The sequence below is a fragment of the Phyllopteryx taeniolatus genome, chromosome 21 (assembly GCF_024500385.1).
Source record: "Phyllopteryx taeniolatus isolate TA_2022b chromosome 21, UOR_Ptae_1.2, whole genome shotgun sequence".
Lineage (NCBI taxonomy): Eukaryota > Metazoa > Chordata > Actinopteri > Syngnathiformes > Syngnathidae > Phyllopteryx > Phyllopteryx taeniolatus.
Window position 1 is genome coordinate 16,612,969 of NC_084522.1, and position 20,435 is coordinate 16,633,403.

The window sequence follows — 20,435 nt, forward strand, 5'->3', positions numbered from 1 at the left end:
CAGCTTCTGTAGCCGGGGATCGGATCGCCAAGGTCCCCGCCTTCGGCCACCGCCCAGCTCGCACTTCACCCGACCCCTACGGCCCCACCCACAGGTGGTGAGCCCATGGGAAGGGGGACCCACCTTACCCTTTCGGGCTGTGCCCGCCCGGGCCCCATGGGTGCAGGCCTGGCCACCAGGCTTGCCCACCTCCAGGCCTGGCTCCAGAGTGTCACCCCGGTGACCCGCGTCCGTGCAAGGGAAACCTCAGTCCATTTTTTGTCGTCATCATAAGGGGTCTTTGAGCCGTGCTTTGTCTGGTCCCTCACCTCGGACCTGTTTGCCGTGGGTGACCCTGCCAGGGGCATAAAGCCCCAGACAACTTAGTTCCTAGGATCATTGGGACACACAACCACAACTCACATGCTGAGTGAGGCCGCGATGATGCGCAGCCAATCAGCTCACGGGATAAATCCACTCGTGCTCTCATTGGTCGATGTCGCGCCGGGAACCAATCACGCGCCTTGTATGAGTGCCCGTGGCATGTACAGTACAGTACAGGCATGTACAAAGCCTCTGAGTCAGCTCATCTCTTTGTTTGGCATGCAGGGAAACCTTCTCTCTCGTGCATCAACATGAAACAACGCGTCTTTCCGCAATATGGCTGCTGATATGGCTGTATTTTTTTCATTTTGATTTTTTGATGTTTTTTTTTTTTTTTTGCAATTGCAAATTAGTTGAATGGCCCGCAAAGGCAAATCACGCGTGTCAACTTCCATGATTCTTGTTAATATCCGCACCGAAATTTCAGTCATATATAATAAAGGATAATGTTGAGATACTGCAAGCATTTTTGTGTTACCAAACATGAGCAATAGTTGAAAAACCCATTACCCTTGATTTCGGATACCAAAACTAGTTCATAAATTTTGTGTGTCAATATGATGAGGCGATTCAAGATTTTTATTTTTTTCAAGATTTTTCACAGTCATGACGGCCCCCTGAGGGAAGCCATAACTACAATATGGCCCGCGACAAAAATGAGTTTGACACCCCCTGACTTAAAATAATACAACTCACAAGCACACACGTATGAATTGTAAGGATTAGCATGTTACACTCATTCCCACATTTTAATTTGATTTTTTGCGCGGTACTTAGATTTAAAGAAGTCTTGTTTGGGCTCTATCCTGAATCTGATCAGGCTTTTTGTTTCTTTTGGCGTCTCTGTGGAGAAAAAAACAACGTGTTCGATAGTCCTTGCTTATTACATTATGTAACATTATTTTGGCCTTCCAGTTGAATTGACTGGGAGGTCATTTTATTTCACACACCCTACACTCACGGTTTGATAATGACGTGCCTGCCATCAATCAACCAGAAATTTGAAATAAGCATAAATGTTTCAAAACACATGCATTCAACATGTAACATAAACACACATTGAGAGCAAAAATGAAGGTATTACTGCAAAAAGTAAAATTTGCAAGTCGTGATGAATTATGGAAACCATCATGATGCTAGTGAGTACTAAAAGTATTGGACCCTTCTCAAATTTGTATATTTTTGCAGTTTCCCCACTGGCAGCCGCAGCCGATGTCGTCGCTATGAGCGTCGTGGTGATGAGGAGGTCGGTGACCCTTGACCCGGACTTGGTAGCCTCGGGGGCGGGTCCGATGGCTTTGTAGATAGATGCAGTGGCATTCCCAGATGCATGGGTGTTACCCTCAGGGGTGGCTGCAGGTGGAAAGGAGGTGGAGGCATGAACCTCGGGCGCCCTTCCATCATAGGTGGGCCTGCAAACAGTGGCAGGCAGGGGTGCATCAGAGGTGGTAAATCCGCTGCTGTTTCTCGGTGCGTGAGCATCGGAGGTCGAGGAGGGAAGGTCCGTTCCCTTGCATCCGCGGGGTCGAACGTTGAACGACAGGCTGGGTGGTGAATCAACAGGAGAGGCAGGGGACCCTCACGCTGGGACCTCCACGGCTGGACCAGGGGCGCATGTAGTATTATTCTCGGGGTCGATGGCTGCGGCTCCTTGGCAGGTGCTCCCGCTGAGAGCGGGTTCCATATCTTTTGAGAGTCCTCCATTTGGCTCTAGGTGGAGGAAGACAAAGATCACCTAGCACATATATATATATTTTGTACACATACTGTCTTATGCCAAACAGGAAAAGTGGGCAGTAGGTTTTGAGGGCTAAATCAGCAATTGCTTTGTTTTCATTAGTGACTCACTTTTTGTGTCGAGAACAATACTGTATATTGGCCCCAAACCAGTCGGTCATGGAATACAAATGAGTTGTAGTGAGCAAGCATGCAGCTCCGTCATCATTCTCTATCCAATAATTGTATTGCATCGGGATGCGGTGTGTCTGTATTGTCAGGCCTTTATATATCTGATAACTTTGACGAGCCCGATGCAACCGGTTAGTTGCAACCCAAAAGACATGTACATGTAAAGGAAGTGATACCATAGGATATTCAGGGGAGTTGACTGAAACCCGCCCCCCTGGTAGGTATGTGGCTGATATGTCCAAGGAAGTGGGTCCAAATGGTAGTTCATTTAACGCTAACTGTAGTGTTTCGTTTTGCATTCTTTTATTTTTTCATTTTTTGGTTTTTCTTCTCGCTCGTCTAGGCCTATACCGACACTTGGCTGTTGGATTTCGGTCATTCATTAGGCGTTGCTACATCCACCTTTTCATACAGCTGACTCTCATCCAATTCGTACAGGCGGGTGGGTCGTCTTGTTGACAATATTACCGTATTTTCACGACCATAAGGACGCACTTAAAAGTCTTACATTTTCTCCAAAATGGATGGGCGCCTTATGTGTGCACCGAGTTCCAAAATCTGTAAATGTTGTTGTGTGACTTTAATGAGCGCTCTGCTGGACTGACTGGGAGCATTTCCTGCCGACACGCTGCTTATATCGAGGAAGGCGGATGTGACTGAGAACAGCATGCGGACGTCAAGGGGGAAGGGTTCGCGTCAAGGAGGACACTAAAGACACGCCCCCAGTACGTATATAGTTCCGGTATGTGCATCGGTTTGGCTAAGGACCCCCGAAAATGGCACCTACAAAGAGACATGTTTACGAAGCACAGTTTAAACTGCAAGCTATTATTAGTTACGCGGCAATCGAGCAGCCGCGAGAGAATTCAAGATCAACGAATCCATGGTTCGCAAGTGGAGGAAGCAGGAAAACGAGCTTCGCCAAGTCAAGAAGACGAAGCTGAGTTCCCGCGGAAACAAGGCGAGGTGGCCCGAGTTGGAAGATCGACTCGAGCAAAGAACAGCCCGGAGAAGCGTCTCTACAGTCACCATTCGACTGAGGGCAATAACGCAGAAGAAATGAAAATCGAACGTTTTCAAGGAGGTCCGTCTTGGTTTTATGAAACTGCGCCATTTATCCATCCGGGCAGGGAGTCTTTTGTTTTGTAGTGAGACTGGGGCCTCTTGCCCTGTAATTACAATCACCTGTCCGGTTATCATGACAGGTTCACACATTCCAGTCCAATTTAGTGCCAAATATGTTAGTATTTGATTATTACCTTCACATAACCCAAAAATGTCAGCTAAAGGTACACTTACAGACATCGTAGGAAGAAAAATGGTGTTTAATCAGAGTCAGCATTCCCCCGTCTGTCACTATATAGGCACATTGAATGGAAGATTCAGCTGTGGTATTGGTTACGACTACTGTCCTTTTTCTTTCGTCTCCAATGACGTCATATTCTGTAAATTGGACTCGTGGGTCTGCAAGTAAAGGGTTCCTTTTGTTCCAGGCCCAGCCTGGCTCTACCAATGGAGATCCTTTGGCCACACACATAGGGTGTATAGCTTGTCTGTCTGTCCCTGTTGAGTGGGGGTACAGTCACGCTCCATTTTCGGGAAGCTTGTATCTTTTGCTCCTGTTGAATCTGCTTCCGCTGGGTCGGGACCTGGAGTGTCTGCTCCAGCTGTGCCAGGCGTTGGAGCACCTGCTCCTGTTCCCTCTGCAGAGATGCTTGGAGGTTCATGGCCCGTTTCTCCTATGGGGATGGCAGGAGCTTCAGCTCCTCCCTGAGGAGTCTTTAGGGGAATCTTTTCCAACACTTCTCCCGTCTTGTTTCCCTTCTACGGCTTCATCTGAGTCACTTAGAGTCAGAGGGCTACCTGGACTAAACTGCGGGCCTAAGGAACCTCTGCTTGGTGAACTGTTTCTCACGTTCCTCTCCTCTCTTATCCTCTGGGATTTGCGCCTTGGCGGGACCTCACGCGTGGCGTTGCTAGTTCTTGGTTGACTGGTACTTCGAGACTTGGCTCTTCCCTGCGGGGTGGCGTCACCGCCCCTGGCCGCGTCTAATGCATGGCTGCAGTGGTTGAGGTGGAACCAAACAGCTTTACCTTTTACTTTAAGTAAATACCTCCCCCCGGCGCAATGGTCCGAACCGTGCGCATCAACAACAGGAATCCTGACAAGCGCTGTCACAATACTCCAAAACTAGAATGGGATTAATAGTTTGCCTGGAGGCGGCACATTTGGCGGCTTCATCAGCAACGTTGTTGCCACGAGCAACAAAAGAGTCCGTTTTCTGATGTCCTGGGCATTGAATGAAAAGCAAAAGCCGAGGGCAACTTGACAGCAACAAGTAACGAGCCCACGGCTTCCCCATGTACTACTGGGGTGCCGTCTGCCCTTTGTTGCCATATTTTGACCATGGATGTGACACACACTATAAGCATGAGCAGAGTCGGTATAGACATTCAATCTCTTGCCAACAGCCAATGCAATTATCTCAGCTAGCTGTGCTGAGCAAGGCTGAGGAATCTTTTCTGCTTGTACCTGAGGGTAAGTAGTATCATCCTTGAATTGCACCACAGCATATCCTGCATGATTTCCAGCTACAGTACGTCCCTGAAACAGGTGTCATCCCAAAAATATTTAAGGAGTGCAATAATTGGCTGCTTGTGTTGGTCATCTCTCAGTTTTAAAAAGATCGCTGTAGAGAGGATGCAAACCTGAGGCAAAACCATTCACGTAGCGGGATTAACTATATCGAAGCGCTGAATAGTTAATTCAGGTGCTGATAGGATTACCTCATAGCCTGTTTGAGTTAACACAAACCGCGGGCTTGTTAGTAGGGCATGAAGTTGGTGAGACCTGTACAGGATTACTGGCTTCCCCATTGCGACTGAAGAAGCTTTCTGAAATGCGTACACGGCAGCGGCTAGGCCCTGGTAGCAGGGTTAGGGTTAGTCCTGCATCGACATTGTCAAGCTTGGTGCGATAATAAGCCAGAGGTTACTTCCCTATTGGTGTATCCTGCATCAACACCGCACAAGCATGTCCTGATTTTTTTCTGCCACATACAACAAGAAAGGTTTCGACTAGTCCGGGTTGCCAAGCACTGGGGCTGTTGTAGGTCTCCTTTGAGAGCTAAAAGACTTTGTTTAGCATAGGCGTCCGACTGGAGAGGGTGGCTGAAGTGTCAGCTTGTCACGGCACGCGATGGGGCGACCTCGATCGCATAATCGCAAATCCAGGCCCTGCTAAATCCACCCATCCCCAGAAAGGTCAGCGTCTGGCTTCCAGACTGCAGTTGCGATATATTAGCAATTCCTTCTCGATGAGAGGATGCTATTTGACGCTTACGAGCACAGAGTCAATTTAGAGTCACCGATCAACCTACCGTGCATGTTTTTTGGGATGTGGGAGGAAACTGGAGTACCCAGAGAAAATATAAAATAAAAAAAAAATACATATATATATATAATACATATATAATTCATCGCAATATGCAAATTGGCCGACTGGTTAGCACATCTGCTTCACAGTTCTGAGGATCCGGAGTCAAATCCGACCTCGCCTGTGTGGAGTTTGCATGTTCTTCCCTTTGCCTGCATGGGTTTTCTCCGTGTACTCCCACATTCCAAAAACACGCATTGCAGGTTGATTGAAGACTCTAAATTGCCCGTGAGCGCAAATGTTTGTTTGTTTATGTGCCCTGTGATTGGCTGGCGACCAGTTCAGGGTGTACCCCGCCTATCGCCCAAAGATAGCTGGGATAGGCTCCAGCACGTCAGTGAGGATAAGCGGTTCGGAAAATGGATGGATGGACAGTAAAAAAGACGTTAATCTTTGTTATTAATGTGTGTTTATGTTACCAGTAGTATGTTGAATGTATGTTATGTTATGTATTTGTGCTTATTTGACATTTATGGTTGATTCGTGGCACTATGTCATTATCAAACGGTGAGTGTAGGGTGTGTGTAATGAAGCGACCTCCCATTCAATTCAGCCATTGCTTGATAATAGGAAATGATTCTTTCCTCTGATGTGAACACATTCAGCGCTCAATATTTGACATATTATGCATTTTATTTCATTTTAGTTATACATTTGATGTACTTTTCGCTGTCTGGTCCCAGGTGGGAGGAATGGCTATGGTGCCAAACTTTGCAATATTTTCAGTACCAAATTCTCTGTGGAAACTGCCTGCAAGGAGTACAGACACAGCTTCAAACAGGTGGGAAATTATCCCGCAAATACAAAAACGGTGATTTCAATGTTTCTGGATATTCAGCAAAACGTCTTATGTATAAGTGTTGTCTACATTGTTTCCATGTGCTGCACCCAGACTTGGCAGAACAACATGAGCAAGTCTTCAGAGCCCAAGATCAAGTTCTTCGATGGAGATGATTTCACCTGTGTGACTTTCCAGCCAGACCTGTCGAAGTTTAAGATGGAGAAACTGGATAAGGATACAGTTGCTCTTCTAACACGCAGAGCATATGATGTGGCCGGCTCTTGCAAAGGTGTCAAAGTCACGCTGAACGGGAAGAAATTACCTGTAAGTCATATTCAAATTGACCTGCACTTTCTATTTCTATTTCCTCTTCCTTTTTCCAGTTTATAGAAGCTGCGGATGTGTAGGTTACTCATGAACAAGTTCTAAATGTACCTGTCTTCACTCTTGCAAGGTTAATGGCTTCCGCAGCTATGTGGATCTGTATGTGAAAGACAAACTGGATGAGACTGGCGTAGCCCTGAAGGTGCTGCATGAGACCGTCAATGAACGATGGGAAGTGTGCCTCGCAATGAGCGAGAAAGGATTCCAACAAATCAGCTTTGTCAACAGCATCGCCACCACCAAGGTGTGTATAGCAATACTGTATTAGCATCGAAAACCGACGATGCAAACATACAACCCTCAACAAAGATTCACCAACGTAGCTGAGAAAAATCTACAACAAAAGATCTAATGCTTTGTAATTTAGCAGTCTTCCATAGCTAAAGTCAAAATTCAATTTTTGTCCTCATGAAACACATTGAAAAGCAAAACTGCGAATCACAGATTGCTCGCTGTGCTTGACGAATGCATGGGCGTGACGTGGCGACGACGTCATCGCCGAGAAGGTGGAAGTGAAGTGAAGGTTGCTTGCTGGCGCGGGAATGGCAAAGCCGGAATGATCAGAAAATTGCAAGAGCAAAAGACCGGAAATGTGACGTCACGTATGGTTGTAACTCGGCTTTACACGATCAGGATTTTTGGGGCCGATCACCGGTCAGCAAGTTTACAAAAAAAACGATAACCGATCACAAGATGGAGCGATGTGTCTATTTACATGACTTGTTCATTTGTTGTATATACTTGTGTACTGCATACTGTAGCCATCCATTTTCTGTGCAGCTTATCCTCACAAGGGTTGCGGGCGTGCTGGAGCCGTCCGTCCCAGCTCAAATTCTTCTCGAGCTATTTTAGACAAAAGTTAAAACGCCGATGACCCCTAGGGGCCATTCAAGGATTGGCCACTGACGTAAGTTTAGGTCAAATCAACATGACAGAAATAACTAACTTACTGTAATTAAATTACTTCATTGCAATTAAATTACTTTAATAAAATACTCTTAATGACATGCTTACTCTAACTTTCTCACTGCCGGCTATATGCACGGGTGTTGTCCAGAGTTTGAGTCCGTTTGACACTCCCCCGCATGTTCCTTCCTCCTCGTGTACATTCCTCACGTGCTCGATCAAATTTGTGTTGGAGCATTTAGATGATCGAGATAGCATTTGTTAAATTAAATTAGTTGTGCACAGACTGCAAATAACTTACGTGTTGTTTGTCTGAGACACCGCAAAATAGTCCCACACCGACGACGTGTTTTTTCACCCACAAGATTGAAAAAACCTTATTGGGCATCAGATAGTTACAGTACTGCGCAGCAAGACACGTGACAAGGCTAAAAATAAACTAGCGTTTGGATTCATACGCGACGAAGACGCGGAGTTAGATGTCTTGTGCGGACATCGATCGGATCGGCCACTTATGACATGAAAGCCGATCAGCATAAAATGCTAATTATCGGCTGATACCGATAACGCCGATCAGATCAATGTAAAGCCTAGTTGTAACACGAACCTTTCTCTCCGCCGAAGACGCCGATTATGACGGCTGAACCCCGGCTGAGCGCACTATATGTCGGGATATGCGCCCATATTACTCTACAGTGCAAAATGGTTGTTTTTTAGTTTTTTTTGTGGCCTAAAATTCCCAGTACAGTACAGAATTATTGTAAATAAATATAAAAAAGCTTCAAAATGATTGAAGGTTTTACATTTTATCCAAACTTACCATGCCGGTGTGCTTGGTCATGGTGACATTGTGGATGTTCAGTACTCATTTTAGATGACTTGCTTTCATGAGCCGCGAGGAATTAGTGTGCTTCCTAGTTCCAAACGGCTTGACGGGGGGAAAAAAAACTACCAAAAATAGCATGTTCCAGATTCCAAAGACTTGTTTTGTATTCGTCAGAGCCATGGCGCACTCTCTACAATAGACCAGTGATTCCCAACCAGTGTGCCGTGACACATTAGTGCGCCATGAGCGATCTTCAGGGGTGCCGTGGGAAATTTTAAAAATGTTTATTCAACTGCTCAAAAAATAATATATCTTTGTTCCTCTATTTATGCCAGTGAGGCATAGTGACAGACAGAACCAATGAATGGTCTTCTATTAGATGGCAGGAAGTAAATGCAGTCATTAATGTTTCCACTTTTGGTTTGTTGGTGTGCCGTGAGATTTTCCATTTGTAAAATATGTGCCTTCCCTCCATAAAGGTTGGAAAACACTGCAATAGACAATCGATAGAGCCATCATCACATGGCCGCCACATCAATGCCCCACATTCAACATGGCCGCCACGTAGGCACAGGACGATCGTCTTTTGGAATTGATTCTGGTCATATTGTATACTGTGTCTGTGACCCTGAACTCCATCAGTCCCATATTCTGCCTGCATTGGACCACAGCACCAGTAAACAACAGTGGCCAATTGTGGAACTAACAGACTTTGTCAACGGCATTTTAAGTGACGAATCGAAACTATTTTTGGACACATTGTTAAGTCACGACGGCCCGTTGTCATCCGATATCCGTTATATCGGGCTCGGTTTTATCGAGGTACCACTGTGTGCGTGTGTATATACAGACCCTTTAAAAAAAAAATTGGAATATCATGGAAAAGTTGATTTATTTCCATCATTCCATTCAGAAAGTATTATCGATTCAGGGCCCACAATTGAAACAATTTCCAGTATTTATTTGTTTATTTTTACATAATTTGGGCTTGCAGCTCATAAAACCCAGGAAAAAAAGAATTCAAAACATTTGAATACTGGGAAGAAATCACCATTTACTTCTCAGTTTTTGGAGAAAAAAATAAAGAAATGAGTCACATTAAATCAATCAAAATATGATACTTTCAAAACGACGCCTGTGGCATTGCCTGGGAGTTAGGGAAGCCCAGATTTGTTCCTGTCAGTTCTTTGTTTTTGGGACTGGTGCCCCTCATTTTCCTCTTTTTCCGCTGGCTAGTTTTCAGCTATTCTGGTTCCAATTCCGGTTCCTTATTTCGATTCCGGTTCCAAATGATTCCTGATTGTGATTGTTTTCGGGGGGCTGGGTGAAAAAAGTTTGCATAAGGGGTGTCCAAATTATGGCGGCTTCATTCTTTTTCTTAGCAGCCCACAGCATAGACCAAAATTAACATTTGACTCGAGGTTCTTTATAACCTTTCTCACTATCAAATGTATGAACTAAAAGGCAATGTGTGTGGCACTAACCCAATTGACTTAATATCCATTCATTCATGTTTCAGCTAAAACTTAAATATAGCATTGTTAAAATCCTTATTTGGGACTGTTTTATCACGTCAAATGGTTTATATGTGCAAACGTTGATTCCTTTCCTTACCCACCGATGAGACGCAAGGTTAGTGTTTGTGAGACTGTGAGACGTTTATGCGGATTTCATTGTGATGTAAAGTTGCTACGGTGACGTTTTAGCTCAATGTCGAACTTATTTTTCGGTCATCGGCTCTTACCTTGGTTTGAAGAATGTTGGCACAGACATTTTATTGTTTCACTCACCCAATTGACTGAGAGTTGACTTCACTGAAGCTTCGCGCGTAGTAGGCCGAAACTCGGAGTGAGTCCGACGCTACACATCGTGAAAGCCTCCTTTGCACAATATAATCTTATTGCAAATGTTGCACTGAGACGACTGGTCATTCATTTTAACAAAGTTAAGACGCACTTTTGTTCGACGCCGCCGTTGGGCACAAGCACGTCGTGCGCGTTCTCCTTCGTTGGTTTTTGTCCCTTCTTCGTCGGTTTGCGCCATTTCTTCTCGTCCGGAGGACTTGGCATCAAAAGTGGGAACCGAAATGTTCAAATTTTAACCATTACGGGAGAACCGGAACGTTAGCCCCGGTTCCAGTCGGTTCTCGAGTCTCGATGCCCAACCCTAACTATTATGGCATGGGCATCAACCCAGGTTTTGGTGCTTCTGGCAGTATGGGCAGGGGCCAGGTCCTGCTGGAAGATGAAATCTGCATCTCCAGACAGAGCCTCAGCAGAAGGACTCATGAAGTCCTCTAAAACATTCTGGTGGACTGTTGCTGTGACATTGGATTTGAGAAACCAGAGTATACCAACACCTTACTATGGAAACAAATAAACGTTTCCATTATATTACAATTTTGAGAAAAAAGGGTCTGTCGTGCAGAGGGAGGATGGCGAGACCAATGTAAAGAAGCTTGATAAGGATAACGGGATCAAGAATCTGTGCAATTGGCGCTGGCTGGAATTAAGTCGGAAATAAATACCTTCACGAAAAGTTCAACCTGGGAAGGCATGCTGAATCTTGTGGCATCCGAATGTGAAGTATGGATCCGGAGCAGCCGTGGCCCAATGGTTAAGATCATCACCTGCCACCGTGGGGACCTAGGTTCATCCCCCGGACTCACGGCTGTGGTGTCCTCGAGCAAGACACTGAGCAAGATACGCCGACATGCTCCCCGGGTGCTTCAGCTGCCCCCTGCTCCAGTGTGTTCCACTAACGTGTATGTGTTCACTGTGATGGTTAAATGCAGAGAACACATTTCGTGACAATCAAAGGTGATTCTTCTTCTTCTGGAGGGAGAACGCGCTTGGTCGATCACGTCAACGGAAAGAAGCACGCACATCTGGTTAAAACGAAGCAGTCCAATTATATTTCACAGCCCTGATAAAAACAATACACAACGTTTCTCTTACTGACTCAAAGGAATCGTGAAAGCCCATTGCGCTCTGTCCGGCCAGGTTAACAACAGTGTGCACGAAGTACACACTACACTACAGGTCTGACAGCAGTGTTAAAAGGCATGTTATGCAATGTGCGCAATAGTCGTTAATTGCAATAAAGTATCGTTGGCACACAGTCGCTGTACTCACATTATTGGACACAACATTGGGGACGAAGGTGGACTTTCACTGACTTTGTGCCGCTCGCTTCCCTCTTTCCTCTCCCTCCCCGGTGAGCAGATTAGACTAGCCGAGGCTAACGATGCACGGCTAACTGCTACGTTAATCCACAACTTGGCCAGCAGAACCGTCACTCAGGTCTGAAAATGAACACAAGCATGAAGGTCATGTTCAATCGTTACTGTCCACAAAAAGATATCAAAATGGAGGACTATGTCCTAGACGCTGTCCACAACTACATGGATTTAGGCCAATTTGTAACAATGGATGGAAATACAAGCACTGAAGTTGGCTTATCGACGGCTTAGTGTTATATTCAAGAACAATCTTCCCATTTGCTTGAGAAGAAAAGTTCTCGATCAATGTATTTTAGCAGTCCTCACTTACGGTAGTGAAACTTGGACTACAAATGCCAAAGTTATACAAAGACCAAAGGAACATAGAACGCCAAATGTTGGAAATAAGCATTCGCGACAAGAAAAGATGCAGTTGGATAAGACGGCAGACGCGTGTCCACCCCAGTCTGCCAATCCAGAGGTACTGTCCCCGATGTCCACGCGATGTTGCAGAGACGTGTGTCAACCCTGGACAGCCCCACAACATCCGGAGCCTCCGAGGCCTCTCCACCGAGGAGTTTTTTTTAACTACCTCAACCCCAGAGATAGGAGAGCCCCCCTCAGAGAACCCAGACTCTGCTTCCTCATGAGAAGGCGTGTCGGTGGAATTGAGGAAGTCTTCGAAGTATTCTCCCCACTGACTCACAACGTCCCGAGTCGAGGTCACTATACACAGTGTTGATGGTGCACTGCTTCCCCCTCCTGAGACGCCGGATGGTGGACCAGAATGTCCTCAAACTTAATACCTAACTGTAACGTTTACATACAATTTTGCATTCAAGCTGCCACTCACTTTTTGTCCTCCTGAACTTTTATGCCTCCTACCCCTTTATTATTTTGCAGATTGAAGGTTTTTGTAACTCTCAAGTGTTTTGTTCCAGGGAGGTAGACACGTTGACTACGTGGTGGATCAGATCGTGTCCAAACTTATTGAAGTGGTGAAGAAAAAAAACAAGGCAGGGGTGTCTGTCAAACCTTTTCAGGTGGAGTAATGCATGATTTGAACATAAGCATTTGAAAATTCGATTTCTCTCTCATGTTACTAACATGGAAAGGACATATCTTCGTCTCATTAACACTGCAGGTTAAGAACCACATTTGGGTTTTTGTGAATGCACTGATTGAGAATCCAAGCTTTGACTCCCAGACAAAAGAGAACATGACCCTACAGACAAAAAGCTTCGGTTCCAAATGCCTTCTGTCGGACAAGTTTATCAAGGCTGTAAGTGCAGTTATGAATTGCTTTCAGCTTCCTATGTAATTGCAGGTGCAAAAAAACCAAAAACCCAAAACACCGTTGAGTTGATATTGTGTCTTTGTCATCCGCAGGCAACAAATTGTGGGATTGTTGAGAGTATACTCAACTGGGTGAAGTTTAAAGCACAGACGCAGTTGAATAAAAAGTGCTCATCTGTGAAGCACAGCAAGATAAAGGGCATCCCCAAGTTAGATGATGCCAATGATGCTGGTGTGTTTTCACTGCAGAATTATTTCATGTGGTGGAATTGTTCCTTTTATAGGTGGAGCTTGCAGTTTTCAAACTATTAGGAAGATTTGAATGCAGCCTCATTCCACCTCGAGCCTTGTATAAAGAGAGTATGGCCAGCTGGGGTTGAGACTGTTTGCTTTGTGGTTGGTCAAAAGCCCCTCATGTGACCACAGGGCGCTTTGGAACCAACAACTGCGTGTCTCATTAGAAAGCAGTACACGATCGCTTGGTGAGCACGCACATGACGGGATGACGGGTGGGCCGGAAACCCAACAACTGCATTTTGTACCAGGTAAGATTTAGCAAGTTGGAGGTGACAAGACAAGGTGACAGGGGCGGCAAATTGGTGCATGTTTAGTTCAAAATTCTAGATCACGCCTATTTTGTAATTACTTTTTAAAATTGAACGTCAAGTGGTTCAAGTCCAATGAATAAACACGCCGTTATGGGAACTTCGACAACAGAGTTGGGGAAGAACTTTGAAGAATATTTGATATTCATTTTAGAGCTAATGCGCTGTTCAGCTGTTATATCCGCCCAAGATGGCTACTTTAGTCAGTCAGGGGGCTAATGAGAGTGCTTTTTTTTGTTTGTAGGTTGAGTCACTTGAATAGTTTAGTTGTTATGTGCTTTCATTAAGAGTAAAATGAGAAAGCGTACTTAGTCATTTTCAATTTGGAAAAAAAGCTGGAAAAATGTATTTGTTCCAAAACCCTTGACCAGTAGTGTACGATCTGTGAATAAGAGGGAATGTCAAAGGTTTGCTAGGAAACAAAAGAAAACGCACGACGAGGTGATAAGAATGGAATGTAAATGACAGCACATCTCGTAAAATTCCACTAACTCGCTCAGTAATTCATTCCTTATATGCAAAATAGAAACACAAATTTCACTCAACCCATTGACTCTTTAGAAAAAAGGCCCATCTTTTCATAAAAGTACACATATTGCAAATTCTTTTAATCTAAAGTATTGTACAAATAGTTTTTACTATTCTCGATGTACAAATACAATTTGACATTGTTTCAGATCCGGGGTGGGAAAACTACGGCCCGCGGGCCACATCAGGCCCATTGATCATTTCAATCCAGCCTGCCCAGAATTGCCCAAATCATATCAAAATAATGACTACATCCATTTGACCTTGTCTTGTAATGCCAAGTGGTTCCACCAGGGAGCGCACTAGGTACAGTGATACATTGACTTGACTTTAGCTGTTGTGTTTTTACTCTGCTACTGCTCTGAACCCTTCTTCAACCACGAGTGGGCCAAAGAAAAGAAAAGTCGACAGTGAGTGCAAAGTGTTTCATATAGAATGGACTACTAAATACATTTTCACTGAAGTCCAGTCAGGCTGTATGTCTAATTTGTTAGGAAACAGCGCCACGGGAGCTGCAGATGGAACTGATTGATCTCCAATGTGATACTGTCTTAAAAGAGAAGTTCAACTCTCAAACTGGATGAGTTTTATGCTTCATTAAGCGCAGACAGATTTCCAAAAATACTGGCAAAAAAAAGGCGATCAACAAAACAACACTCTTCCCATTCAAAGTAAATCTTCAGTACTAACACTGCAATTAATTTTTTATATGTAAGCATCTGGTCCTGGATTGGCCCGCCTGTCAAATATTAAAAGTCAATGTGGCCCCTGAGCCAACACGTTTGCCCACCCCTGTTCAATCCCTTATCCCTTCGGATTATGGGAAAGAATTATGCAGTAGCATGATACAAAGACATTTCTTTTCTATTACTTTTCATAATTTTGTTGTTGTTGTACATGAGTATTTGACGAGTTGTTTGTTTACGTAAGTGTATTTTTTCAAATTCAATTTTTTGTCATTTTGTGTGCAGACAGGAATGGTCCTCCCAACGTCATCAATCATTACCCTTCAATCTGAGCTTCTCACCACAGTGTCATGTGGATATCTTAACATCAAGGTTCACCCAAGACTGCCTGGAAAACCTCTTTGGATGTATCCGAATGAAGAATCCTGTCCCGGCAGCTCTTGATTTGAGACGGGCACTGAAGATTTGAGAAATGCCCCTCAAAAAGCAGGTACCAGGAGGAAGACCGCACTTTCCTTGCTGAATTTCTTCATCAGGATCCCATGTTCAGAGAGTCATCACAGCATTTCACCTGTTAGTCCCGTCATTGATGAGGATGCAGAGAACAACAGCCTACACAATGTCATAGTCGAGAAAATGAAGAATGTGTGTTCAAACTGTATCGGATGGTTGCAGGATCTACTGTTCGGAGGACTGCATGAAGCTGTTTGACAGGGCTCAGTTCCTCTCCAGGTCATCTCAAATGAAGTTGGGAAGCGAAAAATGCGTTACGAGCAAGCAGAAGCTCTCACGAAGGACATTAGCCTGCCTTGCTGTCACGGAATTAGGAACATTCTCCTTGCAAAATTCCTCACAGCAAGATTGCACTTGAGGTGAAGAAGCAAGCAAAGATACGCAAAGGACAAACTCACACAATCCAAGTCAACCGCTGAACTTGGCAGCAAGAGCATGTAAAAAAAAAATAAAATAAAAATAAATTGTATGTATTTTTGAAAACATGTCATAAATTGTTGTGAAGCAATACTTTTTTTTCGGGTGTTTGTGAGGGTTTGCTGTAAATGGTTGGAGAAAATGCATATTCTAAAATGTTCAAAACATCCCCAAAACATGCATGCTCTGTTGATTGAAGACTCTAAATTGCCCGTAGGTGCGAATGTGAGTGCGACTGGTCGTTTGTTTCCTGCGATTGGCTGGCGACCGGTTCAGCGTGTAGCCCACCTCTCGCAAAGAGTTAGCTGCGATAGGCTCTGGCAAAATAAGCGGTACGGAAATTGGAAGGCGGGATCACACCGCAAAATTCTTGTACACATGTGGCGCTTATCACTTAATAAAAAGTCTGTACGCTTGGACACCCGTCCAATGAAGACATTATTCTCAAATTTGTACACAAGGGGAAGCTATTTCAACCCAACATGGCACCTGTCGCTGAGTTGGCCATACTCTCTTCATATAGGAATCTGACTTCACGAACAACTTAACAACTAATCATAGTAAGCGCTAGTTCAGCAATGCATACATTGACAAGTCTTGTCTTTTTCCTACCCATGTTCAAGGGGGCAAACACTCCTCAGAGTGCACGCTCATCCTCACTGAGGGCGATTCAGCAAAATCTCTTGCTGTGTCTGGACTCGGAGTGATCGGGCGCGATCGCTATGGTGTGTTTCCGCTGAGAGGAAAGATCCTAAATGTACGCGAAGCAACCCACAAACAGGTATGCATTGGATTGAATCGAATTCACCTTCGATTCCTGTATGTTTGTACATGGAAAATGTGTGGAAGATAGCACTTAGTCCTGATGAGTGGAAAAAAGTGGAAACGTCGGAAGTGGAATTGCAAAACACTCCGATGGACATAAAATGAAAACAATTTCCCCCATTCCAAACAACTTCATGAGTTTACTACAGTGGACCCCCGCATATTCGCAAATTCACCTATTCACAGACTTGGTTTTATTTTAAGCTATCACCCATTATTTTCGGAAACCCCTGCTTTAAAACAAACATTTTTTTTTACCCAATTTCCTGCTTATTCGTTTGTAATCATAGGAGCGCGTCAATTGGAGATTTTCGTTTCGCCCCTTTTCCCCACAAATAGCGGGGGTCCACTGTATATACAAAATTCGAGAAAAAGTGGCACCGATATTGCATTTGTTATTTTCATGGACTAATGTGATGAGTCTGTTTTCATCATTTGCTCTTGCTTAATAAACATTTTGCATTTACAACGTATTGTTTGCCGCTGCTTTACCAACAGATCATGGAAAACGCTGAAATCAATAACATCATCAAAATTGTTGGGCTCCAATACAAGAAGAGTTATGAAGACCCGGAGTCCCTGAGGAGTCTGCGCTATGGCAAGATCATGATCATGACAGATCAGGTGGCCTACCGAATGGATGCGCTCTCTGCTGGTTCCGTTTCTAGTCTTCCATTCGCTTATATAGTTGGAGTTTTCCTGTTTCTTTTCTATCTTAGGATCAAGATGGCTCCCATATAAAAGGTCTGCTCATCAACTTCTTTCATCACAACTGGCCGTCCTTGTTGAAACACACATTCCTGGAGGAATTCATCACACCCATTGTCAAAGTAAGGCACATACTGGTAATATGTTCCATTGTTGTCTTAGGGACGCTGGAGAACTATGTAATTATATTCTACATTGGTACACGCTAATATTACAACGCTACTGTAGGACACTGTATTGAATAGATATTCGTATTCAGGACAAAGTAAGACCAAATCCCACACAAATGTTAAAATCACAGGCCGAAAGTCACAGGTAAACCAGGGGACTAAAATAATCATCCAACAAAATCAGTACAGTATAGAAACTTGACTCGAGACTTGACATTTCGAGACACTTTTCCTAGGACGTTAAGGGAAGACATTTTGGAGCTATTCAGTTGGACAAGTATCCTTTTTTTTTTTTTTTTTTTTTTTTCATACCACTTGTATGATCTGGCGGAGATGGGAGTAAGTATCGTATGTCTGTAAGTCTCAAGTCACTGCGGGGGAAAAAAATCAAGCCAATCAAGTCGAGTCGCCACTAAATTTCAAGCAAGTCATTTCTTGGAAGTCATACAATCTTGCTCCAGTCACAACATATATTGTGATCCTATTTAGTAGACCCACAAACCATCTGGCACCTTCTCGTCATGCCTGCAAACGTCACCGCACCTTTTGGAATGTTTTCTTTATTTTGGCGGTCTGGTTACTCTATCCGCCGCAAGGGCTACCGGAAGTGACGTTGCAATTGCCAAACACAGCGCGCTGCGCTCGATACGCAATGGCGAGCAACGTGTTGGAATACGTGGAGGAGGATTTCAGCATACAGGAGCGCCCAACTGAACTTGGCATCGTCAAAGCGTAACACGTTTGAGCCGATCGGACAGTGACGACGACGAGCAGCCAAGTCGAAAGCTGTACAACAGAAAAAGAAAGTATTATATGAGCGTGAGAGGCAGCTGTGGCGAAGAATGTTTCCTGAAGTCCACGATCATCTCTACAGCCTTGAGCGTGTTCAGCTCCAGATTGTGTGTCGGCCCCTCCGCTTCCTGTCGATATGCAGACTCGTCACCGTCTTTGATGAGGTTGATGACTGCGGTGTCGTCTGCCAACTTCAGAAGTTTGAGGTGCAGTCGTTCGTGTGGAGAGAGAAGAGCAGCGGAGAGAGGACACAACCTTGGGGCGCCCCAGCGCCTCGTTGTGTCGGTACATCCATCTCGCTTAACTCCTAAACGCACTACTATACCAACTGAGACGTCAGTTATCTTGAAAATCGAAAGATTCTGTTTCCCTTTGACAAAAAAGCTCTATTTTGCGATAATAAAATGGTCTATTGTTCCGTTTGCTGACGACTGGGTTGTATTTTCTCCAGGTCAGCAAGAACAAGCAAGAGCTGGCCTTTTACAGCATTCCAGAGTTTGGCGAGTGGAAGAAACAGACAGAAAACTATAAAACCTGGCATGTAAAGTACTACAAAGGTTTGTCATGGTTAAATTGATGGATTGATGATTATTATTTCCTTGGAAACATCATAAATGTATTTTCTAGGTTTGGGTACAAGTACAAGCAAAGAGGCAAAAGAATATTTTGCTGAAATGGAGAGGCATCGCATCATATTTAAATACAATGGTGCTGAGGATGACGCGGCCATCACTTTGGTGAGTTCAAGCTTTTCCCTTTTCTCGAGTAACTGGATTGAAAAAAAAAAATAGCTATGAGTGGCAGTTACTGTCGATGCCACGCAAGCAGAATGTGTTCACCCTCAGGTGGATAGGAGTTAGCGGTTAGCTCTCCTAGTCACTCTGTCACTCAAAAATCAATACACAAAACAGTGAAAGGTTGCCAGCCTTTTTCAAAATTATTATTTCATTTTCTTTGCACAAAATAGTTTTACAAAGCAGTTTAGAACTGGGATCCTTATCGTTATTACATGAACATGTCCTATTTAATTATTGAGAAGAAAACAATTTAAAATTTAGCAATGAATTATTGAAATAAACAAAACATTGTTCAGAATCAGAATCAGAATCATCTTTATTTGTCAAACTAATTTTTGTTGCGGGCCACATCATATTTACGGCTTCCCTCTGAGGGCCATTATGCCTGTGAACCTATATAAATATATAATCGACTCATATTATTACAACGCCAATTCCAATGAAGTTGGGACGTTGTGTTAAACAAATAAAACCAGAATACAATGATTTGCAAATCATGTTCAACCTAGATTTCATTGAATACACTACAAAGACAAGATATTTCATGTTCAAACGGATAAACTTGATTCTTTTTTTGGAAATAATCGTTAACTTAGAATTTTATGGCTGCAACACGTTCCCAAAAAGCTGGGACAGGTGGCATCAAAGACGGAGAAAGTTGAGGAACGCTCATCAAACACCTGTTTGGAACATCCCACAGGTGAACAGGTGGGTGCCATGATTGGGTAGAAAAGGAGCTTCCCTGAATCGCTCAGTCATTCACAAGCAAAGATGGGGCGAGGTTCACCTCTTTGTGAACAAGTGCGTGAGAAAATAGTCCAACAGTATAAGGACAATGTTCCTCAACGTACAATTGCAAGGAATTGAGGGATTTCATCATCTACGGTCCATAATATCATCAAAAGGTTCCGAGAATCTGGAGAAATCACTGCATGTAAGCGCCAAGGGCGAAAACCAACATTGAATGCCCGTGACCTTCGATCCCTCAGGCGGCACTGCATCAAAAACCGACATCAATGTGTAAAGGATATCACCGCATGGGCTCAGGAACACTTCAGAAAACCAATGTCAGTAAATACAGTTCGGCGCTCCGTAAGTGCAACTTGAAACTCTACTATGCAAAGCAAAAGCCATTTATACACAACACCCAGAAACACCGCCGGCTTCTCTGGGCCCGAGCTCATCTAAGATGGACCGATGCAAAGTGAAAAAGTGTTCTGTGGTCCACATTTCAAATTGTTTTTGTAAATTGTGGACGTCGTGACCTCCGGGCC

The 20,435-nt window shown here is 44.1% G+C and overlaps 1 protein-coding gene across 2 annotated transcripts in view; it reads left to right on the forward strand.

The window, feature by feature from the left end:
- The window catches only part of top2b (DNA topoisomerase II beta), a 115,957-nt gene that overhangs the window by 26,837 nt on the left and 68,685 nt on the right, over window positions 1-20,435 (forward strand). For both annotated transcript variants that reach the window (XM_061760859.1, XM_061760860.1), the window contains 11 exons: window positions 6,391-6,488; window positions 6,600-6,812; window positions 6,943-7,116; window positions 12,766-12,867; window positions 12,969-13,106; window positions 13,214-13,352; window positions 16,493-16,650; window positions 17,193-17,318; window positions 17,414-17,524; window positions 18,816-18,921; window positions 18,992-19,101. In XM_061760859.1, the coding sequence (XP_061616843.1) occupies window positions 6,391-6,488; window positions 6,600-6,812; window positions 6,943-7,116; window positions 12,766-12,867; window positions 12,969-13,106; window positions 13,214-13,352; window positions 16,493-16,650; window positions 17,193-17,318; window positions 17,414-17,524; window positions 18,816-18,921; window positions 18,992-19,101 (1,475 nt within the window). The remainder of the gene's footprint in view (window positions 1-6,390; window positions 6,489-6,599; window positions 6,813-6,942; window positions 7,117-12,765; window positions 12,868-12,968; window positions 13,107-13,213; window positions 13,353-16,492; window positions 16,651-17,192; window positions 17,319-17,413; window positions 17,525-18,815; window positions 18,922-18,991; window positions 19,102-20,435) is intronic.